This window comes from Diabrotica undecimpunctata, chromosome 7, assembly GCF_040954645.1.
Source record: "Diabrotica undecimpunctata isolate CICGRU chromosome 7, icDiaUnde3, whole genome shotgun sequence".
In the NCBI taxonomy this organism is placed as follows: Eukaryota; Metazoa; Arthropoda; class Insecta; order Coleoptera; family Chrysomelidae; genus Diabrotica; species Diabrotica undecimpunctata.
The window spans coordinates 159,934,478-159,957,951 of record NC_092809.1 but is presented as its reverse complement, the minus strand read 5'-3'; the positions used below and the strand labels follow the sequence as shown (position 1 = coordinate 159,957,951).

General features: G+C 35.2%; 1 protein-coding gene across 2 annotated transcripts in view; it reads left to right on the top strand.

Annotated features, from left to right (window-relative positions):
- cysu (peroxidase homolog) overlaps positions 1-19,473 on the top strand; it is a 79,257-nt gene extending 59,784 nt beyond the window's left edge. For both annotated transcript variants that reach the window (XM_072538638.1, XM_072538639.1), the window contains exons 6-14: positions 959-1,155; positions 1,560-1,812; positions 1,870-2,015; positions 3,681-3,922; positions 4,024-4,156; positions 5,851-6,181; positions 6,510-6,641; positions 17,153-17,299; positions 19,067-19,473. In XM_072538638.1, the coding sequence (XP_072394739.1) occupies positions 959-1,155; positions 1,560-1,812; positions 1,870-2,015; positions 3,681-3,922; positions 4,024-4,156; positions 5,851-6,181; positions 6,510-6,641; positions 17,153-17,299; positions 19,067-19,178 (1,693 nt within the window). In that variant the 3' untranslated portion in view covers positions 19,179-19,473. The remainder of the gene's footprint in view (positions 1-958; positions 1,156-1,559; positions 1,813-1,869; positions 2,016-3,680; positions 3,923-4,023; positions 4,157-5,850; positions 6,182-6,509; positions 6,642-17,152; positions 17,300-19,066) is intronic.
- The last annotated feature ends 4,001 nt before the right edge of the window (positions 19,474-23,474 follow it).

The following is a 23,474-nucleotide window of genomic DNA, read 5'->3' as shown; positions in this document are numbered from 1 at the left end:
ATAAGTCTTTCAGTACGATCAGGGAAGGTCGTTATTGTGTTTCAATGATATCCACTAGTGATATCTCGGATCCAATTCAGGGATATCACTAGTGTATAATAGTCATAAGACTGGTCCTGTGACAATACCTTGTTGTACACCTGCATTCATTTTTTTAATTCCGAGTGGGCTTCTTCTTTCTTAACCCTAAAAACTTTATCTGGAATGTATGTTTTCCAATAATTTTGTGTATTTACTTGACAAAATCCTGCTTAACTTATATTTAAGTTATTCGTGCCACACTTTATCAAAAACTTGCGTCACGTCGAGAAAGATAGCGGAGCAAACTCTCTTTTGTTCTAGTGACATCTCTATGATATCGGTTATTCTATGGACTTGATAGTTGAGAGTTAAATGACTTTCTAGAATCTCAAATTAGTGTGATAAAATTAGAGCCTATGCGAGGTTTTAGGCTTCTCAGCAATAGCTTCTTGTATAGCTTGGAAATTACACATGATAAGGAAATCGTTCTAAACAATTATACTGTATTTGGTTTCTTTCCAGATTTAAGCATCATTATGACCTCTGCTACTTTCCATATCTTGGGAACATATCTTAATCTAAACGATGGATTTATAAGACATGTCAGCTTTACTATGGCTTTTCTAGAGAGTTGTTTTAAGATTTTCCCAGTAATTAAATCAACCCAGGTGCTTTCCTGAGATTTATGTTTGCTTTAGTTTCATTGGACACTTCTTTTAGAGTGACTAGTTTAATTTTACCCTCTTTCTGTGTGACGTTTTTCCACTTTAGTGTGTTATTACCTTCAAAATACTCGTTTTGATTATTCTGAAACAGACCTATTCTGTTTTGTTAAAATTTTAGTATGACTTATTGATATCTTTCAATTGCAACTTTAAATTTTAAAAATAAATTTGTCGATTTTAATGATATTTACTTTTATGCATATATTTGACAGACTTCTAGGACCAGTTTATGCAGATGGTATCCAAGCACCACGTATAAGTGTAACAGGAAGACCATTGCCCTTATCAAGAGTTGTATCCAGAACAATACATCCTGATGAAGGCTACCATGACCATGCAGGAACTGTTATGATAATAGCATGGGGTCAATTTATGGACCACGATTACACATTGCAAGGCACTCCATTAGGTAAGAAGGTTTTAGATATAGAAGTTTTATCATTAAATTATAGTTTTTAGAAAATGTAACATGTATCTTGTGATTATTTGATATCGTAGAGTTTTCCACGTAAAGATCCTTTGTATACACCATACATCCATGTTTTATTATTATAAGTCAAAACTTTAATTTAACTTCTAAGAAAGTTTATTATCCGTTTCGAAGATATGTTTGTTAACTGATTAGATTCTAACAAGGCATGTTTCGAATTTTTATTTCATACATAAAAGTATAGAAAATTTTAGAATTCTGAAGAAATACCTTGGTTTTATTGGTCTTGTGAAGTTATAACTGATTTTTTATCTACATATTTTTAATACTTCTACTAAATATTATTTGTTCCATTACTAATTTAGTTCATTTCATTTTAATAGATCCGCTTAACAAAAATGACCCTGAAGAATGCTGCAATCGACCGGCCCATCTAAAGCATCCGTACTGTAACGAAATTTACATACCCGAAGATGACTTTTTCTACAAACTCTTCAAAGTTAACTGCATAGACTTCGTAAGGACATTCCCAGCTCCACGTCCAGGATGTAGGTTAGGCTCTAAGGTTCCCTTCAATACACTTACCGGTGTTTTAGATGGCAACACTGTATACGGTGTAACGGAGGCACATGCCAAGTAAGTTGTTTAATTAAAATTATTAGGATTACATTTAAAAAATGTTTATTTTTGTAGAAAACTGAGATCGTTTAACGGAGGACTTCTAAGGATGCACCCAGCGTTTGAACATTTTGGCCTTAAGGACTTACTTCCATTAAAGGTAGAAATTCCTGACGAAGGATGTACTAGACCTAATTCTTCGATGTACTGTTTTGAAGCAGGTAATTTATTTATTACGATTAGTACTAATTTGCAAATATTTTTATATTTGATGTTATATAAACTTATTATTTTATTAATATCACTATCAAAACATTACGTAAAACAAAAACATATTATAGATATGATACAAGAAAGGATAAATATCTAGTCAATTCTCTAAAATGTTTGTGTTCTGCCAATGCTGACATGTATTGCTTTACTTATAGCTCATCACGTAATTATTCTATGGCTGAATAGACATTTAAAAGACATTTCCAATAATTTATTACAATGTACAAATTCCTATTTAAAAAAAACTATAGATGACATCTTTACGGTCATAAAGATGACACAGTGGCACAGTGAAACGCACAAGTAGAAATAAAAAAGGATTAATTTATCGATTTATGTGAAAAAAAAACAGCCAAAATGAGTAAAAAGTGTCAAACAAATGTAAATTAGTAAAGAAACATTGGAAAATATTTGTAAAAAGTAAAGGGAACTATTTAAAAGTTGACAAATAGTGTAAAAAGTAGGGAAAATGTGTCAAAACACATGTAAAAATGAGTAAAAAGTCGGTTATATGCATATATAGTTCGAAAACCGTTCACATTAGAAAAAAATTCAGTGTTCCAGCCTGGAGATAAAGCAGGTCATCAAGTTGGAAATTATTTCTGATTTTGACAGTCTAAATTTTGACGGAGGCGTAAGTCGAATTTTTTAAATTCCATTTTATTGGTTCATCTGTATCAGCAACAGAGTAATTTTAACCTGGTTGAACTCTCACTTGGAAATAAAAATCAACCTGTTTCAGGATTTTTTTAAAGCGATCGAATTCCAAATATGTAAGGGATTAATTTTTTACTTTTATTTTATGCAAAATACAGGTATATGTACTCCCATTTGGAAGGTTAAAGTGCAATAAATTCAGTATATCGGAAGTGGATCTTTTGAGAACGGATTTAATTTAATATTTCGAAAACCGTTCACATTAGAAAAAATTTCAGTGTTCCAGCCTGGAGATAAAGCAGGTCATCAAGTTGGAAATTATTTCTGGTTTTGACAGTCTAAATTTTGGCGGATGCGTAAGCCGACTTTTCAAATTCTATTTAATTGATTTATCTGCAGCACCAACAGAACAATTTTAAACTATAACTCTCCTCTGACTAGGAAGAAAAGATCGACCTGTTAGACTGATTAGAATTTTTTCTAAAGCGATCGGTTTCCATTTAGAGAATAGTTTACTTTTATTTTATGGGTATTTTCCGGTATATATACTCTCATTTGCAAGGTTATAGTACAATAAATTCAGTAGGCCGATCTTTTTAGAACAAATTAAATTAAATATTTCGAAAACCGTTCACTTAAGAAAAAATCCTGAAACAGGTCGATCTTGACTTTTAAGTGAGAATTATACCAGGTTAATATTATTCTATTGATGACATATAAACAAATTAAATCAAATTTTAAAAATTCGGGTATGCATCCGCCAAAATTTAGACTAAAAACTAATAAATTTCCAATTTCATGACCTGCTTTATCTTCAGACTAGAACACTGAAATTTTTTCTACTCAGTTCTACTGACTAGTCAATCGAAATTAATTTTACTGCCTAAAAAACATTTATTTTTTTTATATATGATATGATATCATATTTATAAAACTTTTATATTTATAAATTTTAGGGGAAATTAGAGTAAACGAACAACTGGTCTTGGCCTGCATGCATACGCTGATGGCGCGTGAACACAACAGGTTAGCTAAAGGACTGGCTGAAATTAATCCTCATTGGGACGACGAAACTCTTTTCCAAGAAGCAAGGCGTATCACCATAGCTATCATTCAACAAGTTACTTATAACGAATTTTTGCCTATTTTGCTCGGAAAGGATGTCATGGAAAAGTTTGGACTAACTTTACAGAAAGAAGTAAGTAACTAATTTAAACAGTACAAACTTTCAAGAAAATATAGATTGAAAAATACGATGTGTTGAAATTTATGAGTTTTGTAAATTTTACCTTATTTCAGGGATACTGGGATGGCTATGATCCCAATATTAATCCAGGAGTTATAGATGCGTTTGCGGCTGCAGCATTCAGATTTGGTCATTCACTATTACCAACTGCAGTGGAGAGATGGAGTAAGGCACACAAATTTATATGTGAGTATTTTTAAAAGCTATGTTTACGAAAACTTTACAAGGCAGAGTGGGCCACGTTGAGACATTTTCATATTTTTGATGATATAAGCTGTTTTTTACCAATTTTTTTAGTTCAAATTAAAAATGCAATTATTGAATCTATTTATAATCAAATAAAAATAGCAGTCTTTTGCAATCACGGTCGATGTTTCCTCTAATTTGAAAATGCGTGTGTCTTCAGAAAATCCATCAAAATGTGTTCAACAACACGAGAACGACTGACCGTTAACGACGAATACTGTAGAACTGAATGCCATTTCTAGCGCGTAATTTGAAAATTGGTATAACTGTCTCATAACTGTTGAGAAAACTAACAAATATTTTTGAAAACTGTAAACGCAGAATAAAATATTACATTATTACCAAAGGCTGAAAGTCCCTTACAATAAACAAAAAGTTTTTTTGAATGAGATATTTGAAATTAAAAATCACACTAAATTTTCTCTTCTTTTTCACCCTTCTAACTTATTAAAATAAATATTATAGAAGTTTTCAAGAACTTTCGGCCCTCAGTAATAATGTATTCTTTCATCCTGCGTTTAAATTTTTCAAAAATACTTATAAGTTTACTCAGGATTAAAAAAAATGAATGCAATTAAAAATCATTGGCCCGAAATTTTGCGCTTACGCTCTTAAACTTCGGATATCTAGAATCTACTTTGGGTGGATTTTTCTATTAGTGACTATAAAATCAATCATAGATTTGTGTCCCCTTTAGTTTTCAAATGTATATTTATACTGGAGCTTATGGTCGAAAAATGTTTCATTGATTCTCAGTTCGTTAAAAGCACAGAGATTAGCCATGAGTTCTCCATTTACGTTGACATGGTTTTCAAAAAATCTTTGTTTTACTTCTGGAACTATTTCATTTCCAATTCGTGCATTAAAATCACCCAAAGAATTAAAGGTTCTTCATGAGGTATTTCTTCCAGGATGGTTTATAATTTTTCGTAGAATGCCTCCCGTTCCTTCTTGCCTCCTATTAGATGAAAACGGTAAAATCATCTTTAATAACAACAAGAAAATAGAAAGATGGAAAAAATACAAAGAATTAAAGGTTCTTCATGAGGTATTTCTTCCAGGATGGTTTATAATTTTTCGTAGAATGCCTCCCGTTGCTTCTTGCCTCCTATTAGATGAAAACGGTAAAATCATCTTTAATAACAACAAGAAAATAGAAAGATTGAAAAAATACATACAGGAATTGTTTAAAGACGAAAGACAAACAGTAAACGTAGAAATATGCAACAGATGAGAATCTGGGCCCAGTATAACAAAGGAAGTCATGAATGCATGCAGTAAAGTTGGCAAAAGATAATAAAGGTACAGGTACTGACGAGATACTAGCAGAAATTATTAAATTAGTCGCAGAAGACGAGATAGATATATCAAAAAACTTGTACAACACCATTTGAGATACAGGCATCATTTCAAAAGAATATATTAAGTCGACGTAACAGCTAACACTAGAGCATGCTGTAACCACCGAATCATCAGCTTAATGAGCCACATTCTAAAGATATTGTTGAAAATTATGCATCAACAGATTTTCACAAAACTGGAGCAAGATATTAGTAATATTCGGAGTGATATTTTCAATGTAACAAAAAAATATATTTCGCATGCTTGTAGTTATTAAATATATATTGTTTTAGCTTCTAAACGTTTGTCGGACTTAATCCGCCGTCCCTACGATCTGTTCAGAGCTGGAGTATTCGACGAATACTTCATGGGTCTAATGAACCAAGTTGCCCAAGCTATGGACGACTCCATCACACAAGAAGTCACAAACCATCTATTTAAGAAAGCAGGAGCCAAATTCGGCATGGATCTGGTTAGTTTCAACATGCAAAGGGGTAGAGAGTTCGGACTTCCTGGGTATTTGGAATACAGAAAATTCTGCGGACTTCCATATTCAGATAGGTTTGAAGATCTATTCCACTCAATGCCTAACGAGACTGTAAGAAAATATAGTTCAATATTTGAGTAAGTGAATATAATATTATATAAATATTATTTATCAGGACATTAAGCTTTTAGGAAAGTATACTATTAGTTGTATTTGCATAATAATTTACCTTCTAGTCAATTTTGAACAAAAATCTTTATTAGCACTTTTAGTGTAGAATGAACTGTTCTCTCAGAAACAACGCTTTAAGCTATAGGCAGTTTTAAATGTCAATTTCGCGCGCAAAATCAATTTTTAGATAAAATTTTTCGACTTTATCGATAATTTTTTGATACTATCCATAACAATTATATAATTACATTTCTTCTAAAATTATACAAATAAATAATTTTATTTATTTTCCAGACATCCAGCTGACATAGACCTTTGGTCAGGCGGAGTATCAGAAAAGCCTTTACCGGGTAGTATATTGGGACCTACCTTCGCGTGTATAATCGCCACGCAATTTAGTTATTCAAGAAGAGGAGACAGATTCTGGTAATTAACATAAAATGTTTTTAAGTTAAATTATATTCGATAAATAAAACTAGAATAACTAGATGAAACATATTTAGAAACACTAAACATATCTTGACACTAAACTTGACACTAAAAATATCTTATGAACGATTAGGACTTTCTAATTAGTCTTAAACCCAAAACTAGGATAATATTTACTTCTAGTTATAGTGGAGGTTATTATTTGAAATATTTCTTGAACACTAACGCATTAATCACACAGGGTTCTTAATGTTTTGTTAAGCTAATAATATAATGTAGGTGTAGTAACAATTTTAGTAATTTTGTACACTAATATTTAATAAGTTTTTTTATTTAAAGACATATCAACCTATGTGGCGAAATCTAGCGATGTGTAGGAACATTATGTTTACATTCAAATAGGATACGTTATGCAGTTATAGACGCATATGCGTCTATATATATATATATATATATATATATATATATATATATATATATATATATATATATATATATATATATATATGTATATATATATATATATATATATATATATATATATATATATATATATATATATATATATATGTTTGAAATGGTTTGTTTTTCCATATTTTTGTACTTGTTCTTCCATTTTGTAACAGGTGTCTTATTATCTAGTAATTTTTGGTGGTATTGATTATATTCTTAACAGGTTAAGTGCCATGAGAGGCTAACACGGACTCACGCATAAAAGTTATATACAGGCCGCGTGATGCCGACGTGGACTATCGCGCTAGGTCATCAGAAAATGCTATGTAGCTTAACAGCGGCTTCTCGAACTCATTTAAAATACATGGAGACATTTCGAGCCCGGCCAGATGGTCTAGAAAGGATACTTGGCTTTTGATGAAATGAAGCTTTTATATTTATTATATTTGATGACATTCTTTGGCTTTAAAACATCACTGCGTGCCTTCTGCATTGTCACCATTCCATCACATTTCGTTTGTCCCTCCACTTCTGAACAACGATGCCCGAATTACTTCGTTTAGCTACATGTTCGCCTACTTTTAATTTTTTGGAAATAACGTTCTTGGGATTTTATTTGCGGTTTGCACATAGCGTACCAATCATATAAGTTTTTCGGTGTAGGACTTCATGTGCAAGTGTAACAGAACTGTAGTAGTTACCAATCGCAAGTATTCGTCCTTTGTCAAGCAGTCCATCCATAAGTTTCATTACTACATTTGTTGGTACGGTGCTACCTTCAGCATGTTGTTTTCCATAATATACGTTAAAATATTAGGTATAACCACCTTCTAGATAAAGTTTGAATAATATTATCCCAAATTTGTGCCTCTGGTTGGCAATATAGTGCTTGAATTTTAGTCGCCCTTGAAAAGGCACTAAAGTTTCGTCAATGCACACGTTTTTCTTTGGAACGATGGCAGCTTTGAATGTATCCTTTAGTTTGCTAACCAAGGGTACGATCTTCTGCAAACGGTCATCTGTTGTTACTGAATTATCGTTGAAATGCAGCGTTTTCCACAATAACTGCATGCGGTTCCTTGACAATACTTTTTTGATATTATTCATATAAAGAGCATTCTTTGACCAGTACGAATAAAAAGATGGAAAATGACATAGTCCCATCCAAAGAACTATACCCAAGAATCGTTTTATTTCGACATCAGTGTTGTGCCACGCCTTTTTTCTGATTTCTTTCCTGGCACTGCAAGGCATAATGATTATTTCTTCGACCTAAAAATAAAAAAAATCAAAATTAGTTGAACAAAATAAATTAGATATTTACCATCATGGATAAAAGACCATCGTGTACAAAATATTAGTAGAATTGAAAGGGCGATTTGTTGTAGAAGTTTTCGTATAATTGTGTATGAAAACCTGCAGAATTATAGTCCTCAAATGTAAATTTCTGTAAATTTTCGCTGTTGACTGGCCGCCAGACAATAGCTTCATTTATTGCATTGGATACTATTGCTTCTTCTAAAATTTCCTGTTCGGAGACTTCAGAATGTTGGACAACAACAGATTCTATAGCAGCATCAACATATTCTCCGAAATTCGTATATTCTTTTTCTTTACTGGTGGACGCCGATACATCTTGTCCCAACGGTTTGGTATTTCCGGCCACACGTTTTCCTTTTTTATTCTGTTCCCGAATACTCGATTCATTGTCACTGTCACTAGAATCAGTTGGTTGGTACGCGTCCGAAAGATACGTGTTGCCAAACTCATCCGATTCTTCATCTGACAGAATTTCTTGCCAATATTTTTCAAGATTTTGTGATAAATGTGAACACTCTAAAATTCACATTTTAGAGTGTTGGATTTTGATTTAAAGTTAAAGAGAGTAATAGAAATACTGTTTAAAAAAAAGTAATCGGCTAATGAAGACATTAAGATTTTCAATATGGTGAAACCTAACCTGTTAAGTTTCCAAGTTAATCCACTGTTGTTAAAATTGGCTGTAAGTGTCTTCTGCTTACTCTACATAGTGTTATTGAAGATTTGGAAAGAATAGATGTACCGCTTATTCTTCTATTTTACACCGATATGCGTTGAAGTCCATAAAAATTTTACAGTGCCAGTACTTTTTTGCAGCTAATACAAATGACAGTTTATCAACCATTACAATGATGAGTCGAATTATTTTATTTTGTAAAGATGATTGGGTCTTAGAATACGCATTCAGGTCAGTACCGGTCTCTGTTAAACTTAGGATGATGATGTTGCCGAGAGGGGGCGTTTGGGCCTGTAGGACCCATCGCCGGCTCTGCTGACTTCTTCCTGTCCTTGGAATTAGACCGGGTGTTGACCATCTTTGTTTGTCACTGATAAAATGGTTTAATACTTCTACTGGTATAAAATAACGGTTACCGTGACAAGTATCTGTTATAGGTAACAGTTCCAAGGAGCAGTTACAAAATAACAGATCAAAAATAGAAAACAGAACAGGTAAAATAGTCTAAGTATTCCTTGACTTACGGAAGGAATAACTTAGTAAACAAGAAAAATAAAATGGTATAAAAGTACAATGCAAAGAAAATGTTTCTAAGTGTTTCTTGACTTACGGAAGAAACAACTTAGAATGAAAAGTAAAATACACAAGATAAAAGAATAGAAAAATGCAGAAATATTCCTAAGTGTTTCTTGTCTTACGGAAGAAACAACTTAGGACAGAAATACAGATAAATGAAATATGTAAGTATGAAACAAGGTATGGAAATATTTCTAAGTGTTTCTTGACTTACGGAAGAAACAACTTAGAGTGAAAATAAACAAGAGAATCAAATATGGAAAAATAAGAATACAAATACTTATAAGTGTTTCTTGACTTACGGAAGAAACGACGTACAAATACGAAAAATCAAATACAGAAAAGATGTGGAAATATTGCTAAGTGTTTCTTGACTTACGGAAGAAACAACTTAGCATAAAATAGAAAATGAAAGTGACAAATGTATTAAGTATTTTCTTAACTTAAGGAAGAAAATATCTTAAATAAAATATCGGAAATAATAATGCAACAATGATTATGAAAATATTTCTAAGTGTTCTTTTGACTTACCGGAAAAGAATGGCTTAGACGCACAATTAAAATAACAAGTCAAATATTCAGAGAAATATTTCTAAGAGTTCTTTGACTTACCGGAAAGAACTACTTAGACAAAGTACAAATCAAAATATAAAATAGAAAAAGCAAGATAAATATTTCTAAGTGTTCTTAACTTACGGAAGAACAACCTAGACACAAAATACAAGAAAAATAAACAATCAAAATAGTCAAATAAAATATCAAACAATCAGTACATGAACAAATATAGATCAATGTATTATTCTAACCTGAAAAGGTCTGAATATACAATAATGCTAAAATAAAATGGTATATAAAAAAATCAGAAATAAAACAATAACTTAGTAGGAACAATAATAGCACCGACTAGGTCTACAGTAGAAGAGGCAAGCTCGACTGACCGATGAGAGAAAATCTACCTGCTTTTATGTAAAACAAATCCTTTGTTTTACGTAGCGAAAGTGGACTTTCCCTGCATCGAATCAATTAGAAATTTGGATTTGGCCAACCTTGGAATTCCCAAGTATTTTAACCGATATCCAAATTCCTTGATGCGTCGAGGACATCCCCCCTCCTCTGAAAGACCTAACGGTGCTAAAAAAAATTTATTAATAAAAAAAAATCAAACAATACAATAATACAAAAAGTCCTTAACCTAAAAAAAAGAAATACAATACAAAGAAATACAATTCAAACTTAAGATATATCATACTTAAAATTATAGTGGTCCAGGTGGCCCAGGTGGTCCGGGTGGTCCCGGTGGTCCAGTTGGTTCGGGTGTTTTTTCGACCAGGCTACTTAATTCACGCCTTACGACGTTTCAAAACACGTAGAGTTACTCGATTCGCTCTGGTGTCTGTAACGTATCGTAACAGGGCCCCGTTATCCTCAGCTGTTCTGTCAGGGCTACTTAATTCACCCTGAGGAAGATCTTACGACGTCGTGAAGATATAAGGTTACTCAGTTCACCTTGATATCTAAACGTGTCGTCATAAACCTTAATCCTGCTCTGGAGGTTCGTCCCTAGGTGGAGGAGCAGCGCGGATGTCATCCACATGAATGGTCCTATTCACGTCCCGGTCGCGGTGCACCTCATAGGTATGATCGCCTAGGACCTTCAGGATCGTGTGTGGTCCCGTCCATGTTGGTCCGAAGTTCCCTCGGACGTGGTTCCTGACCATGACCTGCTCTCCTTCGCTGAACCTCCTGGCAGGTGGAGCGTTAGGGTTGTCAGGAACCATGTTCCTCGCGTATACCGTGGCCTTTTGAACAGCTCTGGCAACCCTTTCGTCTCGTCTGGCTGCGGTGTTTGCCAGACGATGTTCCCGCTGTGTTTCTTCTGCGCGCCGTGGAAGATAGCCTAGCAGAAGTTCAGCGGGTGTTTCCTGGGTGGCCTCGTTCCTCCGGGTCCTTAGGCTGAACATGATGTCAGCCAGGTAGGATTCCCATCTCGGGTCATTTGCAGTTTTGCATCGGGCGCGGAGTCCCTTTTTGAGCTCCTGAGCTCGGCGTTCAACCGGGTTGGCCCTCTGGTGGAAGATAGGGCTAAGTTCGGCTTTGATGTTGTGCCGTCTCAGGAATCTCTCCCATGCGTCCGTCCGAAATTGGGCTGCGTTGTCCGTAATGAGGGTGGTTGGTTTCCCCCAGCGGCCGCAGATCTCCTCTTGGAGGAACTGGATGACATCACGGCTTTTGGTGGATTGGACGCAGCGGTACTCCACCCAGTTGCTCAGGCAATCTGTTGCCAGGAGGATGTAGCGATTGCGTGTCCCTCTGGCTGGTGGGTACGGTCCTAGTATGTCGAAAGACACTCTCTCCCAGGGATTGGTAGGTTCTCTGGGCATCACAGGTGCTGCTGGCTGTCGTGGAGCGGCTTTGGTCCTCAGACAGGTTAGGCAGGACTTGACGTAGGTCCTTACATCTTTTGATAAGGTGGGCCAGTAATATATGTTTTTGATGGCACGGATGGTTTCGTCCTGTCCTGGATGGTTAGCCTCTTCTGAATCGTGGTAGACTTTCATCACGTCCGTCCGGAGGGATGGGGGTACTACCAGCGTCCTGTGATCTGGTCCAGCGTTGTAATAAACGGCGCCATCGACCAGTGAGAATTCGCTGAGGAGGTTTTCTTCGACCTCGTTCCTTGGTCCACGTTCGGAGATCTTCAGATAGCGTCTCCGAAACCGCTGCATACCATGATGGGTTTGGTGACTTCTCCGGATTTTGTCTTGGAGTGGTAAGTCGACCAGGTCGTCAAGGATGGGGTTGGTATCAGAACCGTCATCGACATCTTCCATCATGCATAATAGTGGGAAGGAGTCGTCTTCCTCTGCGTCTATTGTTGGCCAGCTGAGTCTGTTCACTTCTTCGTCCTGATCAGTTTCTTCTCTCTCGGTGGTCGGATTCCTGGATAGGTGGTCAGGAAGCTCATTCACTTTCCCTGGGATGTGTACCGTGGTGAAGTTGAATTCTTGGAGTACCAAGGCCCATCTGGATAGTTTGGCCTTGTCTTCCTTAAACCGGTGGAGCCACAAGAGAGCCTGACTGTCTGTGTATAGTGTGAATTTCTGATCTTGAAGGAAGTGTTTGTACTTCTTGAGTGCCCAAACTAATGCGAGGCACTCCTTCTCGTTGATGTGGTAACGAGTTTCAGCTGGCTTCAACTTTGTGGAGGCATAGGCAATGACTTTCTTGTCATCTTGGGTCCCTTGGAAGAGGACTGCGCCCATGCCGACGTCAGAGGCATCCGTCTGGAGGCAGAAAGGTCTGGATGCGTCTGGTCTGTGGAGTAGGAGATCTCCCTCGATTTCGGTCTTGAGACGTTGGAAGGCGGCATCTGCGGCATCAGTCCAATGTAGACGTCTCTTGTTGCCCTTGGTGAGGTCCGTCAAAGGCGTGATGATGTCAGCGAATCGAGGGATGAAATCCCTCAACCAGTTGGCGGTCCCGATGAAACTTCGTAGCTGTTTCATCGTACGTGGAGTGTCGAAGCCTTTGATCTTCTCCACGTGTTTTTCCAGAGGTTGTGTGTTGGCGGAGGTGATTTTGTGCCCTAAGTATTCCAGTTCGTCTGCCGCGAATTTACACTTCTTTAGTGATGCCCATAGTCCGTGTGTCCGAAGTCTCTCTAGAACTAGGCGGAGGTGGTTCTGGTGTTGGGTCCAGTCTTCGGAGTATATGATGATGTCGTCCATATACACTTTGATGAATATATCTATGTATCCTGCGAAGACTGAAGTCACGAGCTTCTGGAACACAGCTGGTCCATTCTTCAGACCGAAGGGCATCACGGTGAACTCGTAGGCAGAACCGTCAGGCAGGCTGAAGGCTGTCTTCGGGCTGGAGTCCTTGTGTAGAGGGACTTGCCAAAATCCGCTTTTCAAATCCAAGGTGGTAAAGATTTGTGCTGTACCGATCTCTTTGATGGAATCGTGGATTGGCGGCATACTGGAGGCTTCGTCGACGGTGACGTTGTTTAGCTTCCTGTAATCCACGCAGAAACGGGGGGTGCCATCTTTCTTGGTTACAATAACCACCGGGCTATTGTAAGGAGATTTGCTGGGGCGGATGACTCCTGCGGCTAGCATCTCTCTCACCTCCTTGGCCATGATTTGTTTCTTCTGCGTGGAGTATTTGTATGGCTTCACGTTGATCGGTTGGTTATCGGTTACCTCGATGACCATCTCGGTGGCTTTCGTGGTCGGCTGGCGCAAACGGTCGTCGAATACGTCATCGTACTCTTGTATCAGTCGTTCAACTTGTTGGAAGGCGAAGGCTGGAGCTTGATGGGGTTCCAACTGTTGGGTTTTGGGTTGCTGTCTAGCTGGGTTCTTCCAGTAGATTGTGGTTCTGCAGGTGGTACCGACGTGTAGACATTTACGGGGTATGTCTACATTGGCCTCTTCCTGTTCTAACCAAGGCATCCCTAACACAACGTCGTGGTTCAAGGTCTCCATTACAACGCAGTTGACGCAGTCCCAAGGGTACGGGACGTGCTGTCCGTGCACGCCAGTTGAACCAATCCTGGTCCTCGTTGCAGGTTCCGTCTCTGGATCAGCCTCTGGTGGATGAAATTCCCAGATGCTCCGGTGTCGACCAAAATCTTCACGCGGTGCTGGTTGATCCTTCCGTGGAGTTGTGGGAGGCCTGCTGTCGAGGGTCGCATCTGAATTGGGTTCAGTTGGGGCACCATCTTCACAACAGGGTTTAGTTGGTGCCCCTGTTGGCGTTTCCCTGATTCTGAGGCAGTGGGGGTGGAGGCTGGTTCCTTAATGGCATCCTGGACTTTCTATTGTTGGGGTTCCTCCACTCTTCAATGGCTTCCGGATGACGTGGGGAGCTGTTGTTCCGGTGGGGACGGTACGATTGTCGCTGCTGTCGCGACTGTTGCTGTGTTTGCTGTTGAGGTTGTTGCTGGGGTTTGTTCAGAGCGGTATTCCGGCGGGTGTCTGCTTCCATTCCCTGGGCGATCGTTAGGAGGTCTTCTTCTGTCTTCGGGATGTTCAGCCGTAGGCAGATCGAGATATCTGGTCGCAGTTGATTCACAATTGTGATGCATCTCTGGTCTTCAGGGGTGTACGGGGCGAGACGTCTGAACAGGGCAGCTTTCCCATTGATGAAGTCTTCTGTTGGTTCGTCCTTCTGTTGGTGTTCGCCGTGGAGTTTGGATGTGAGGGCTGAAAGTAAAGCGGGATCGTTGTACTTCTTCAGGAGGCGGCCTCGGAACGTGTCGTATGGCAGGTCCGTATGTGAGAATTTCTGGGCCCATTTCTTCGCATCACCATGGAGAGAATTGTCTATTAGGTAGTCAATCCATTGGTCCTCGTCGACATCGTATTTGGTGAGGAAGTTCTCTGCTTTGTTCAGGAAGTTGAGTGGATTCTCGATGTCTCGGCCTGAGAATTGGGGTGGTTTCATGTAAGTGATCCTGGGCTTCGGTGGCTCAGGTGTGTGTTGGGGCATCTGTGGTATTGTGCCTTGGGTAGTTGAAAGGGCCGTCATCGCTTGCATAAGTGCAGCTATGAAGTCAGCGGTTGAAGGCTGGCTTGAAGACGGTCCTGGGGTCGTGGGTTCGGATTTTTGTTGGGCGCCATGTTGCCGAGAGGGGGCGTTTGGGCCTGTAGGACCCATCGCCGGCTCTGCGGACTTCTTCCTGTCCTTGGAATTAGACCGGGTGTTGACCATCTTTGTTTGTCACTGATAAAATGGTTTAATACTTCTACTGGTATAAAATAACGGTTACCGTGACAAGTATCTGTTATAGGTAACAGTTCCAAGGAGCAGTTACAAAATAACAGATCAAAAATAGAAAACAGAACAGGTAAAATAGTCTAAGTATTCCTTGACTTACGGAAGGAATAACTTAGTAAACAAGAAAAATAAAATGGTATAAAAGTACAATGCAAAGAAAATGTTTCTAAGTGTTTCTTGACTTACGGAAGAAACAACTTAGAATGAAAAGTAAAATACACAAGATAAAAGAATAGAAAAATGCAGAAATATTCCTAAGTGTTTCTTGTCTTACGGAAGAAACAACTTAGGACAGAAATACAGATAAATGAAATATGTAAGTATGAAACAAGGTATGGAAATATTTCTAAGTGTTTCTTGACTTACGGAAGAAACAACTTAGAGTGAAAATAAACAAGAGAATCAAATATGGAAAAATAAGAATACAAATACTTATAAGTGTTTCTTGACTTACGGAAGAAACGACGTACAAATACGAAAAATCAAATACAGAAAAGATGTGGAAATATTGCTAAGTGTTTCTTGACTTACGGAAGAAACAACTTAGCATAAAATAGAAAATGAAAGTGACAAATGTATTAAGTATTTTCTTAACTTAAGGAAGAAAATATCTTAAATAAAATATCGGAAATAATAATGCAACAATGATTATGAAAATATTTCTAAGTGTTCTTTTGACTTACCGGAAAAGAATGGCTTAGACGCACAATTAAAATAACAAGTCAAATATTCAGAGAAATATTTCTAAGAGTTCTTTGACTTACCGGAAAGAACTACTTAGACAAAGTACAAATCAAAATATAAAATAGAAAAAGCAAGATAAATATTTCTAAGTGTTCTTAACTTACGGAAGAACAACCTAGACACAAAATACAAGAAAAATAAACAATCAAAATAGTCAAATAAAATATCAAACAATCAGTACATGAACAAATATAGATCAATGTATTATTCTAACCTGAAAAGGTCTGAATATACAATAATGCTAAAATAAAATGGTATATAAAAAAATCAGAAATAAAACAATAACTTAGTAGGAACAATAATAGCACCGACTAGGTCTACAGTAGAAGAGGCAAGCTCGACTGACCGATGAGAGAAAATCTACCTGCTTTTATGTAAAACAAATCCTTTGTTTTACGTAGCGAAAGTGGACTTTCCCTGCATCGAATCAATTAGAAATTTGGATTTGGCCAACCTTGGAATTCCCAAGTATTTTAACCGATATCCAAATTCCTTGATGCGTCGAGGACAATGATAGGTTTTCTGATAATCCAAAGAGGACGAATTTTTAATTTGGTGTGGTAAATATGAAAATACAAAATAACTGGAGATATATCTATTAAGGCTTTTATAGAAAGGTGATTTCGATCAAATTTTTTGAAGATAAACTGTTTAGAAACAGTGCAAACACATGATTTCTGACTGGTTTTTCATTATTTGCTTAGACGTTGGGAGTTATGCTAGCCTAATATATCGCCTTAATTCCATAGGTATCTCCTGAACAGAGTCAGATGTGTATAGAAATAGTGCAAAAGGCTCCTACGGTTATTTTTATAGAAGAATTTTAGACTATATAATTATTTTTAAAGTGATTTAATGAAATACCATATACTAGTCTGATAATAATATATTCATATTCCTGATAATACTAACAAAAATATAATTTTCGTTCAATAATAATAATAATTTATTTCAGGTATGAACTTCCCAATCAGCCATCATCGTTTACCCCAGAGCAACTCCAGGAAATTAGGAAAGTTAGATTAGCAAGACTTATTTGCGATAACACAGACTTAATAGATACTGTTCAGCTGTATCCAATGGTATTACCAGATCATGAAATGTAAGCGTTTTATTTACTAGTTTTATTTATATTTAATACTGCTTTATTTAAAATACAGACAAATAAAAGAACTACATTCCTTTCTAATAAAAATGAACTTAAATATTGTCAAACGTTCATAATAATCACAAACACTTATTTTAATTTATTTACAGTCTTATAAAACTAACACTAAAAACACAATTAATTTATAACATTTATTACTTAACTCTACAAATTTATTATCGACTAACTCTAAAATCTAAATTGTTCTATATATAGTACGCCTATGCTATCACAAATATGTCGACGCCATTAAGTCTTGCTTTGGATTGTTTGCATAATATGATCGGAACAGTGTGGAATCATCTAGATCTTTATCGAGTACCGTTACTTGGAACTCGATCGTCGAATACGTGCTTAGTCGATTATCTTCTCGACAACCGCAGGTCATCAAACGCCGATCATAACCGTAGCAATGGCGGGCGCCACTATTTTTTTTTTTTTTTTTTTAATTTTAGACATGAATATACTAAATAGTACACATTGTGATGATTAAATTTAATACATGAGGTAATATGGAATACTACTAACCATTCTTCTAACAACAAAAACCGTATCGTATCGTTCAGCATTAACGCATAACTCATGTTCCCAGAGTTCGCATCTTAGGCACTGTACCCACATGTCTCCCCTTAAATCAGCCGTGAAACGTCCTGAACAGAAAAGACATTCTACATTATCTTTTGTGTTACTGTCCATAATCCGGAATTCTTTCTCATCGATCGAGTCATCTAAGGGTGGGATACTTTCATTTAAATCCTCTGACGATGTATCGTCTTCTATCAGTTCCTTTCTCGCTTTTTTCGCAACACAAATTGAACTTGCTGCCACAACATCCATTCTGCTACTACCAGGTTTTGCATCGTCAGTTGGCTTTTTCTTTGCATCGAACCCAACTTTTCTTTTAATTTTATTTTTTTCAATTTTCGATACGATTGATTCTTCCAGTTCATTTTTATTTGGGATTGTCGTAAAAATTTTGGCTGCTCCCGATTTTCGGCTTCTTGTGCCTTGTCGTTTTTTAAGAACAGGAATGGAAAGTATGTATTGTGGTAAAACTGGTTGTCCATTTGCCCCTTCATCGGCATTTTGCAGGTCACGAGGCGGGTTTATCTGGCTTTCATATCCAACTTGTGCTTCTGGATTCTTAAGTGCTTCCACTAGAAAATCCTCTTCTGAAAAAATATGTCTGTTTACTAGAAAGATACTCATTTGTCGAAATCCACTGATTGCCCTTTTGCCACTTTGGATCTTCAAGTAAGCTTTACCAACCATTGCGTGAAAATGTCAATTTAAATCCACCCTGATATATGAAAGGCAAAAATACTTCCAGTTGGAGGTTCCAATTCGATCAATAACAGAAATACAATCGTCTATTGCCATTCCAACCTCTTTTCTCTATGTAAAGAATGCAAAAGATGGTGTTTTTCAAGAGTAAACTGTAGGTGTATTATTGAAATATAAGGTTATTCCTAACATCGTCAAACTGCTTCGAGTAAGCTTGGATTTGCAGTTTATCTAATTTGCCATCGAAGAGAAGACTTCTGGCTTCTTGTTGCTTTCTTATAGAGGCGCTGATAGTAGTAGATCTTAGCTGATAGCTGAGAGTAGTCAGGCATGTTATGTTACTATAACGTCCAAATAGATTTCATTTAATATCAGTTTAAAAATTTTAATAAATAACGTAACAAAAACAAAATATATTAATCAATGTTTATTTTTCAGAAATCCTCGTGTTCCCTGTAAATCTGGAATAATCCCAAGCTTGGATCTTAGCAAATGGGCACATTTTCCTCAAGAACATGCATTTCAGCTAAATGATATTTTAGGAAAATAGAATTATATATTAGATTTAATGTAAAAATAGTTGTACAGATGCCATTGTACTAATTTATTTATTGAGCAAATCAACCGAATGTACTTCACAAAAAAGAATATTTTTTAGTATTATTATATACCTAGATATTATAAAACAGTGCCAACACCTATGTCTAATGTTAGTAAATATACAAAGTATTTACTTAAAAATTCGTGTATAGCTCAGATTCTTGAAGTAAAAATTTAAGATTGAAACTTGCTGTTATAAGTAATTGTATATTTCTTTGTTATATTAAATAGTTAAATTATCTTTACATTCATGTGCTTCTTTGTTTTATTTTTTAACGATATTTACTATACTTTATTCCACGTTAAAAACGGAACGTTTGGCTTATGCAAATCAATGCTAAAACTTTCAGGCACGTACATCAACATTGTGAGCTTATTGTAATAAAAACAAACGATTATTTCGCCTTCCTTGTAGGTACGTACAATCTGGTACATAAAAGAAGTCGTAGGCATCATCTTCAATTATAAATATGCGACACACAATACACAAACACATAATTTACGTTAAACACACATTGTAGAAACAATAAATCATACAAAACACTCAGAATTTGATATTCCGAGGGTAAAAACATCACCCTCAGATTTTTTGTCACACAAAGGAAGGCCTAGAAGATCAAAGCCAAGGAAGTCAACAGTCATTTTTAAAAAACATAACCCAACTTAACAACTGGTTGGTTATGTGGTTATACTCTTAGACAAGGAAATAGAGTGGACAGGTAACACTCGTTTAATAAACCTTCGCAAAGTGAAGCCAGTTTCGATGTGACCGCCATATTTTGGTGCCTGTACGTTGCCAATTACTACCTCTTCGGGTTACCAGGTCTACTGATTTTTCAGTAGATCTACTGATTTCAACTTCAATTTACTGAAACACTATATCGATCTACTAAAAAATATGTAATAATATAATCATCTTCAAAAAGTGATTATTATGTAAGTGTTCAATTATAAATTTTGAAAAAAATCTATATATTGATATAATATTCATTATTCTCAATCTACTGAGGAAATAAAATATGACCTGGCAACCTTTCTAGTGCCGGTTTAGTTTCAGTCAATTCCATACGATTACGCGTCCCCTCTCTTTCCTTGTCTAAGTTATACTTTTCGTAGAATTTTTTGAACATCATTTTTGAAAACGACCTCCGGAGTGGAAATGGAAGCGTCAAACATTAGTGTAGTGTGTCAAAAAATGTAATTTTCATTTAATTCATTGTGGCTTAATCCCACATAAACATAATATTTAACACATTTCAAATTATGAACAAAAATGAATACCAAGAAAGCATGTTGTGCGGTATATTATATGGATCAAAGAATTCAATAAAAATAAAAGCAAAATACAATTAAAAAAGAATTTAAGACACCTACATGATGCATAAAACAATAAACTACAGTAGCCAATACTAGAATTGACGATTAAAAATATAAATATAAACAAAGGATAATAATAAAACGGATATACAGTAAAAACCTGCGAAAATTATAATTACTTAATCGAACAAATCCGCAGTAGTAATACAGAAAAGTATTAATTAACAACATAAATGCCTACCTCTAAAATATTATAGCAATTACACAGATTAGAGGAGCACTAAATTCAGTCATTTGGCAAAAAATGGAGAAATAAAAGTAAGCTTCGTATTTATGATTTTGATGTTAGAAGTCGCTCATTTATGGAATTTAGGTGTATCAATTCAAACTATAAATAGAAAACAAACTAAGCAAAAACAATAATAGAAATAAACATATCAGAAGAATATAAAACAAAAATCCAAACTAGAAAGCTACTGATATTGATCATATATGCCGGAAACAACTCATATGGTACGGGTATGTAAATTGCCAACTATATGAGCATAATAAATTGTAAAAAGTATGGGAATAATAAATTGCAAACTGTATAGGCATAATAAATTGCAAACTAATAGGAAGAAGGTAAGGTGACACAAACATGGTGTACACAAACATGGTCACCACGCCATCAGATAAAGAGATCTAAGAGAGAGCGACTGAATGGAATTTGGTTAGGCTAGGTAAGGTTAGCAGGAATAAAAGAGAAAATAATGTAGGCAGGCTGAATTAAAATAGAAAGGACAACAATTTTGTTAATTATATATTCATTTAAAAGATTTCAAATTTTATTAAAGAACTGATGTAACTTCAGTATATAACTAACCATGTAAGTTATGGTGCAAAAGATAATTATTAAATATACTCCTTATTACAAAAATATGTTTAAGTTATTGTTAAACATTCACGTCAAATAAATCTTTACTTCAAGAAAATTATTGATAGTTTATAAATAGGTATTGTCTCAATCTTAAATACGCTTACTATCCTCTTGTACGCCATTTAAAAATATTATTCTGTAATAATAGATTTCTTGTATAAATCGATGTACGTGGTAAATAGTATCTAAACACCATCTATCAAGAATTTAAAAATTTTCAGTACAAATACCAGAACAATATTACAATACTTTGACAACCGTTCAAAATACTACTGTCACAGAATACTCCAGCCAACTTGTTGGGTGATGTATTCTGTGCTACTGTGCCTTGAACTGTCAACTTCTTGTGTTTATATACATTTTCTGGCGTTCCAGACCTTACGAGACATTTTAGGATTTTTTAGGAAAACCGAACGCAATTAAATCATCATCATTCTCTTCTCATACCCCTATTTATATCCCTTTCACTAACATTTTCTTCTTCTACTCCTTCCAGAAACTTAATTAACAACTCGACATTGAACATGCCCTAACCCTCTTAACCTATGCTCTCCTATTTTCCCATTAATTTTATACAATGCAATCCTACTTTTTCCTGAAATTTATCAGTCTATCTCACACCTGTCCGAACACTAGTTGTTACTACCTTATACCCACACACATATTTCTTTAATTGAAACCCATCTTTGGTCCAGAAAAAATTTGTGTACTTCTTCGCCAGATTGAAAACGATTACCTTTTAACGCCTTTTTGAGTGGGCCAAAGATAAGCAATATTATCAGGTATACCAAAATTATCGCAAGACGATAAATCGGTAGTATAGGGTGGATGCTCTAATATTCTTTATTTCGTTCGTTGTAGATTTTTTATCACTATATTCTATCCTATTCTATTCTGTTCTATTCTGTTCTATTCTATTCAATTTTATTCAATTCTATTCAATTCTATTCAATTCTATTCAATTCTATTCAATTCTATTCAATTCTATTCTATTCTATTCTACTCTATTCTGTTCTGTTCTATTTTATTCTAGTCTATTCTATTCTAATTCTATTACATTCTATTCTATTCTCTTCTATTCCATTTTATTCTATTCTATTCTATTCTATTCTATTCTATTCTATTCTATTCTATTCTATTCTATTCTACTCTATTCTGTTCTGTTCTATTTTATTCTAGTCTATTCTATTCTATTCTATTCTAAATCTATTATATTCTATTCTATTCTATTCTATTCTATTCTATTCTATTCTATTCTATTCTATTCTATTCTTTTCTATTCTATTCTAATTCCATTCTATTCTATTCTCTTCTATTCTGTTCTATTCTATTCTATTCTCTTCTATTCTGTTCTATTCTATTCTATTCTATTCTATTCTATTCTATTCTATTCTATTCTATTCTATTCTATTCTATTCTATTCTATTCTATTCTATTCTATTCTATTCTATTCTATTCTATTCTATTCTATTCTATTCTATTCTATTCTATTCTATTCTATTCTATTCTATTCTATTCTATTCTATTCTATTCTATTCTATTCTATTCTATTCTATTCTATTCTATTCTATTCTATTCTATTCTATTCTATTCTATTTTATCATCTCGTATTTGACGAATGTGTACTTTAGCATTTAAAGAGATGAGAAATAAAAAATCTTTTATGCTGTCAAGAAGTATAGGAATAAAATGATTGCTCTTTGTGGCAAATTAAAGTGCATAAGCATTGAGAATTATTTTAATAAATTGTTATCTTAATTGGCCTTCTTTTAACCTCTTACAAAAATTTTGCTGTAAAAATAATCTTTGAAAGAGTCATACCGTTTTAAATAATTCTATATAATTGTACAATAATATTGTAGAATTGTAGATTGTAGCTGTAGATAAAGTGTTTATTCGAACTCACAGACCTTTTCTCCCTACGATCAACTGTCGATATGTTTTGGATTAGGTAGATCAGTTTTTTAGACCAGGAATCAAATTTGATAGTTTCCAGATGCGCCGATGAGA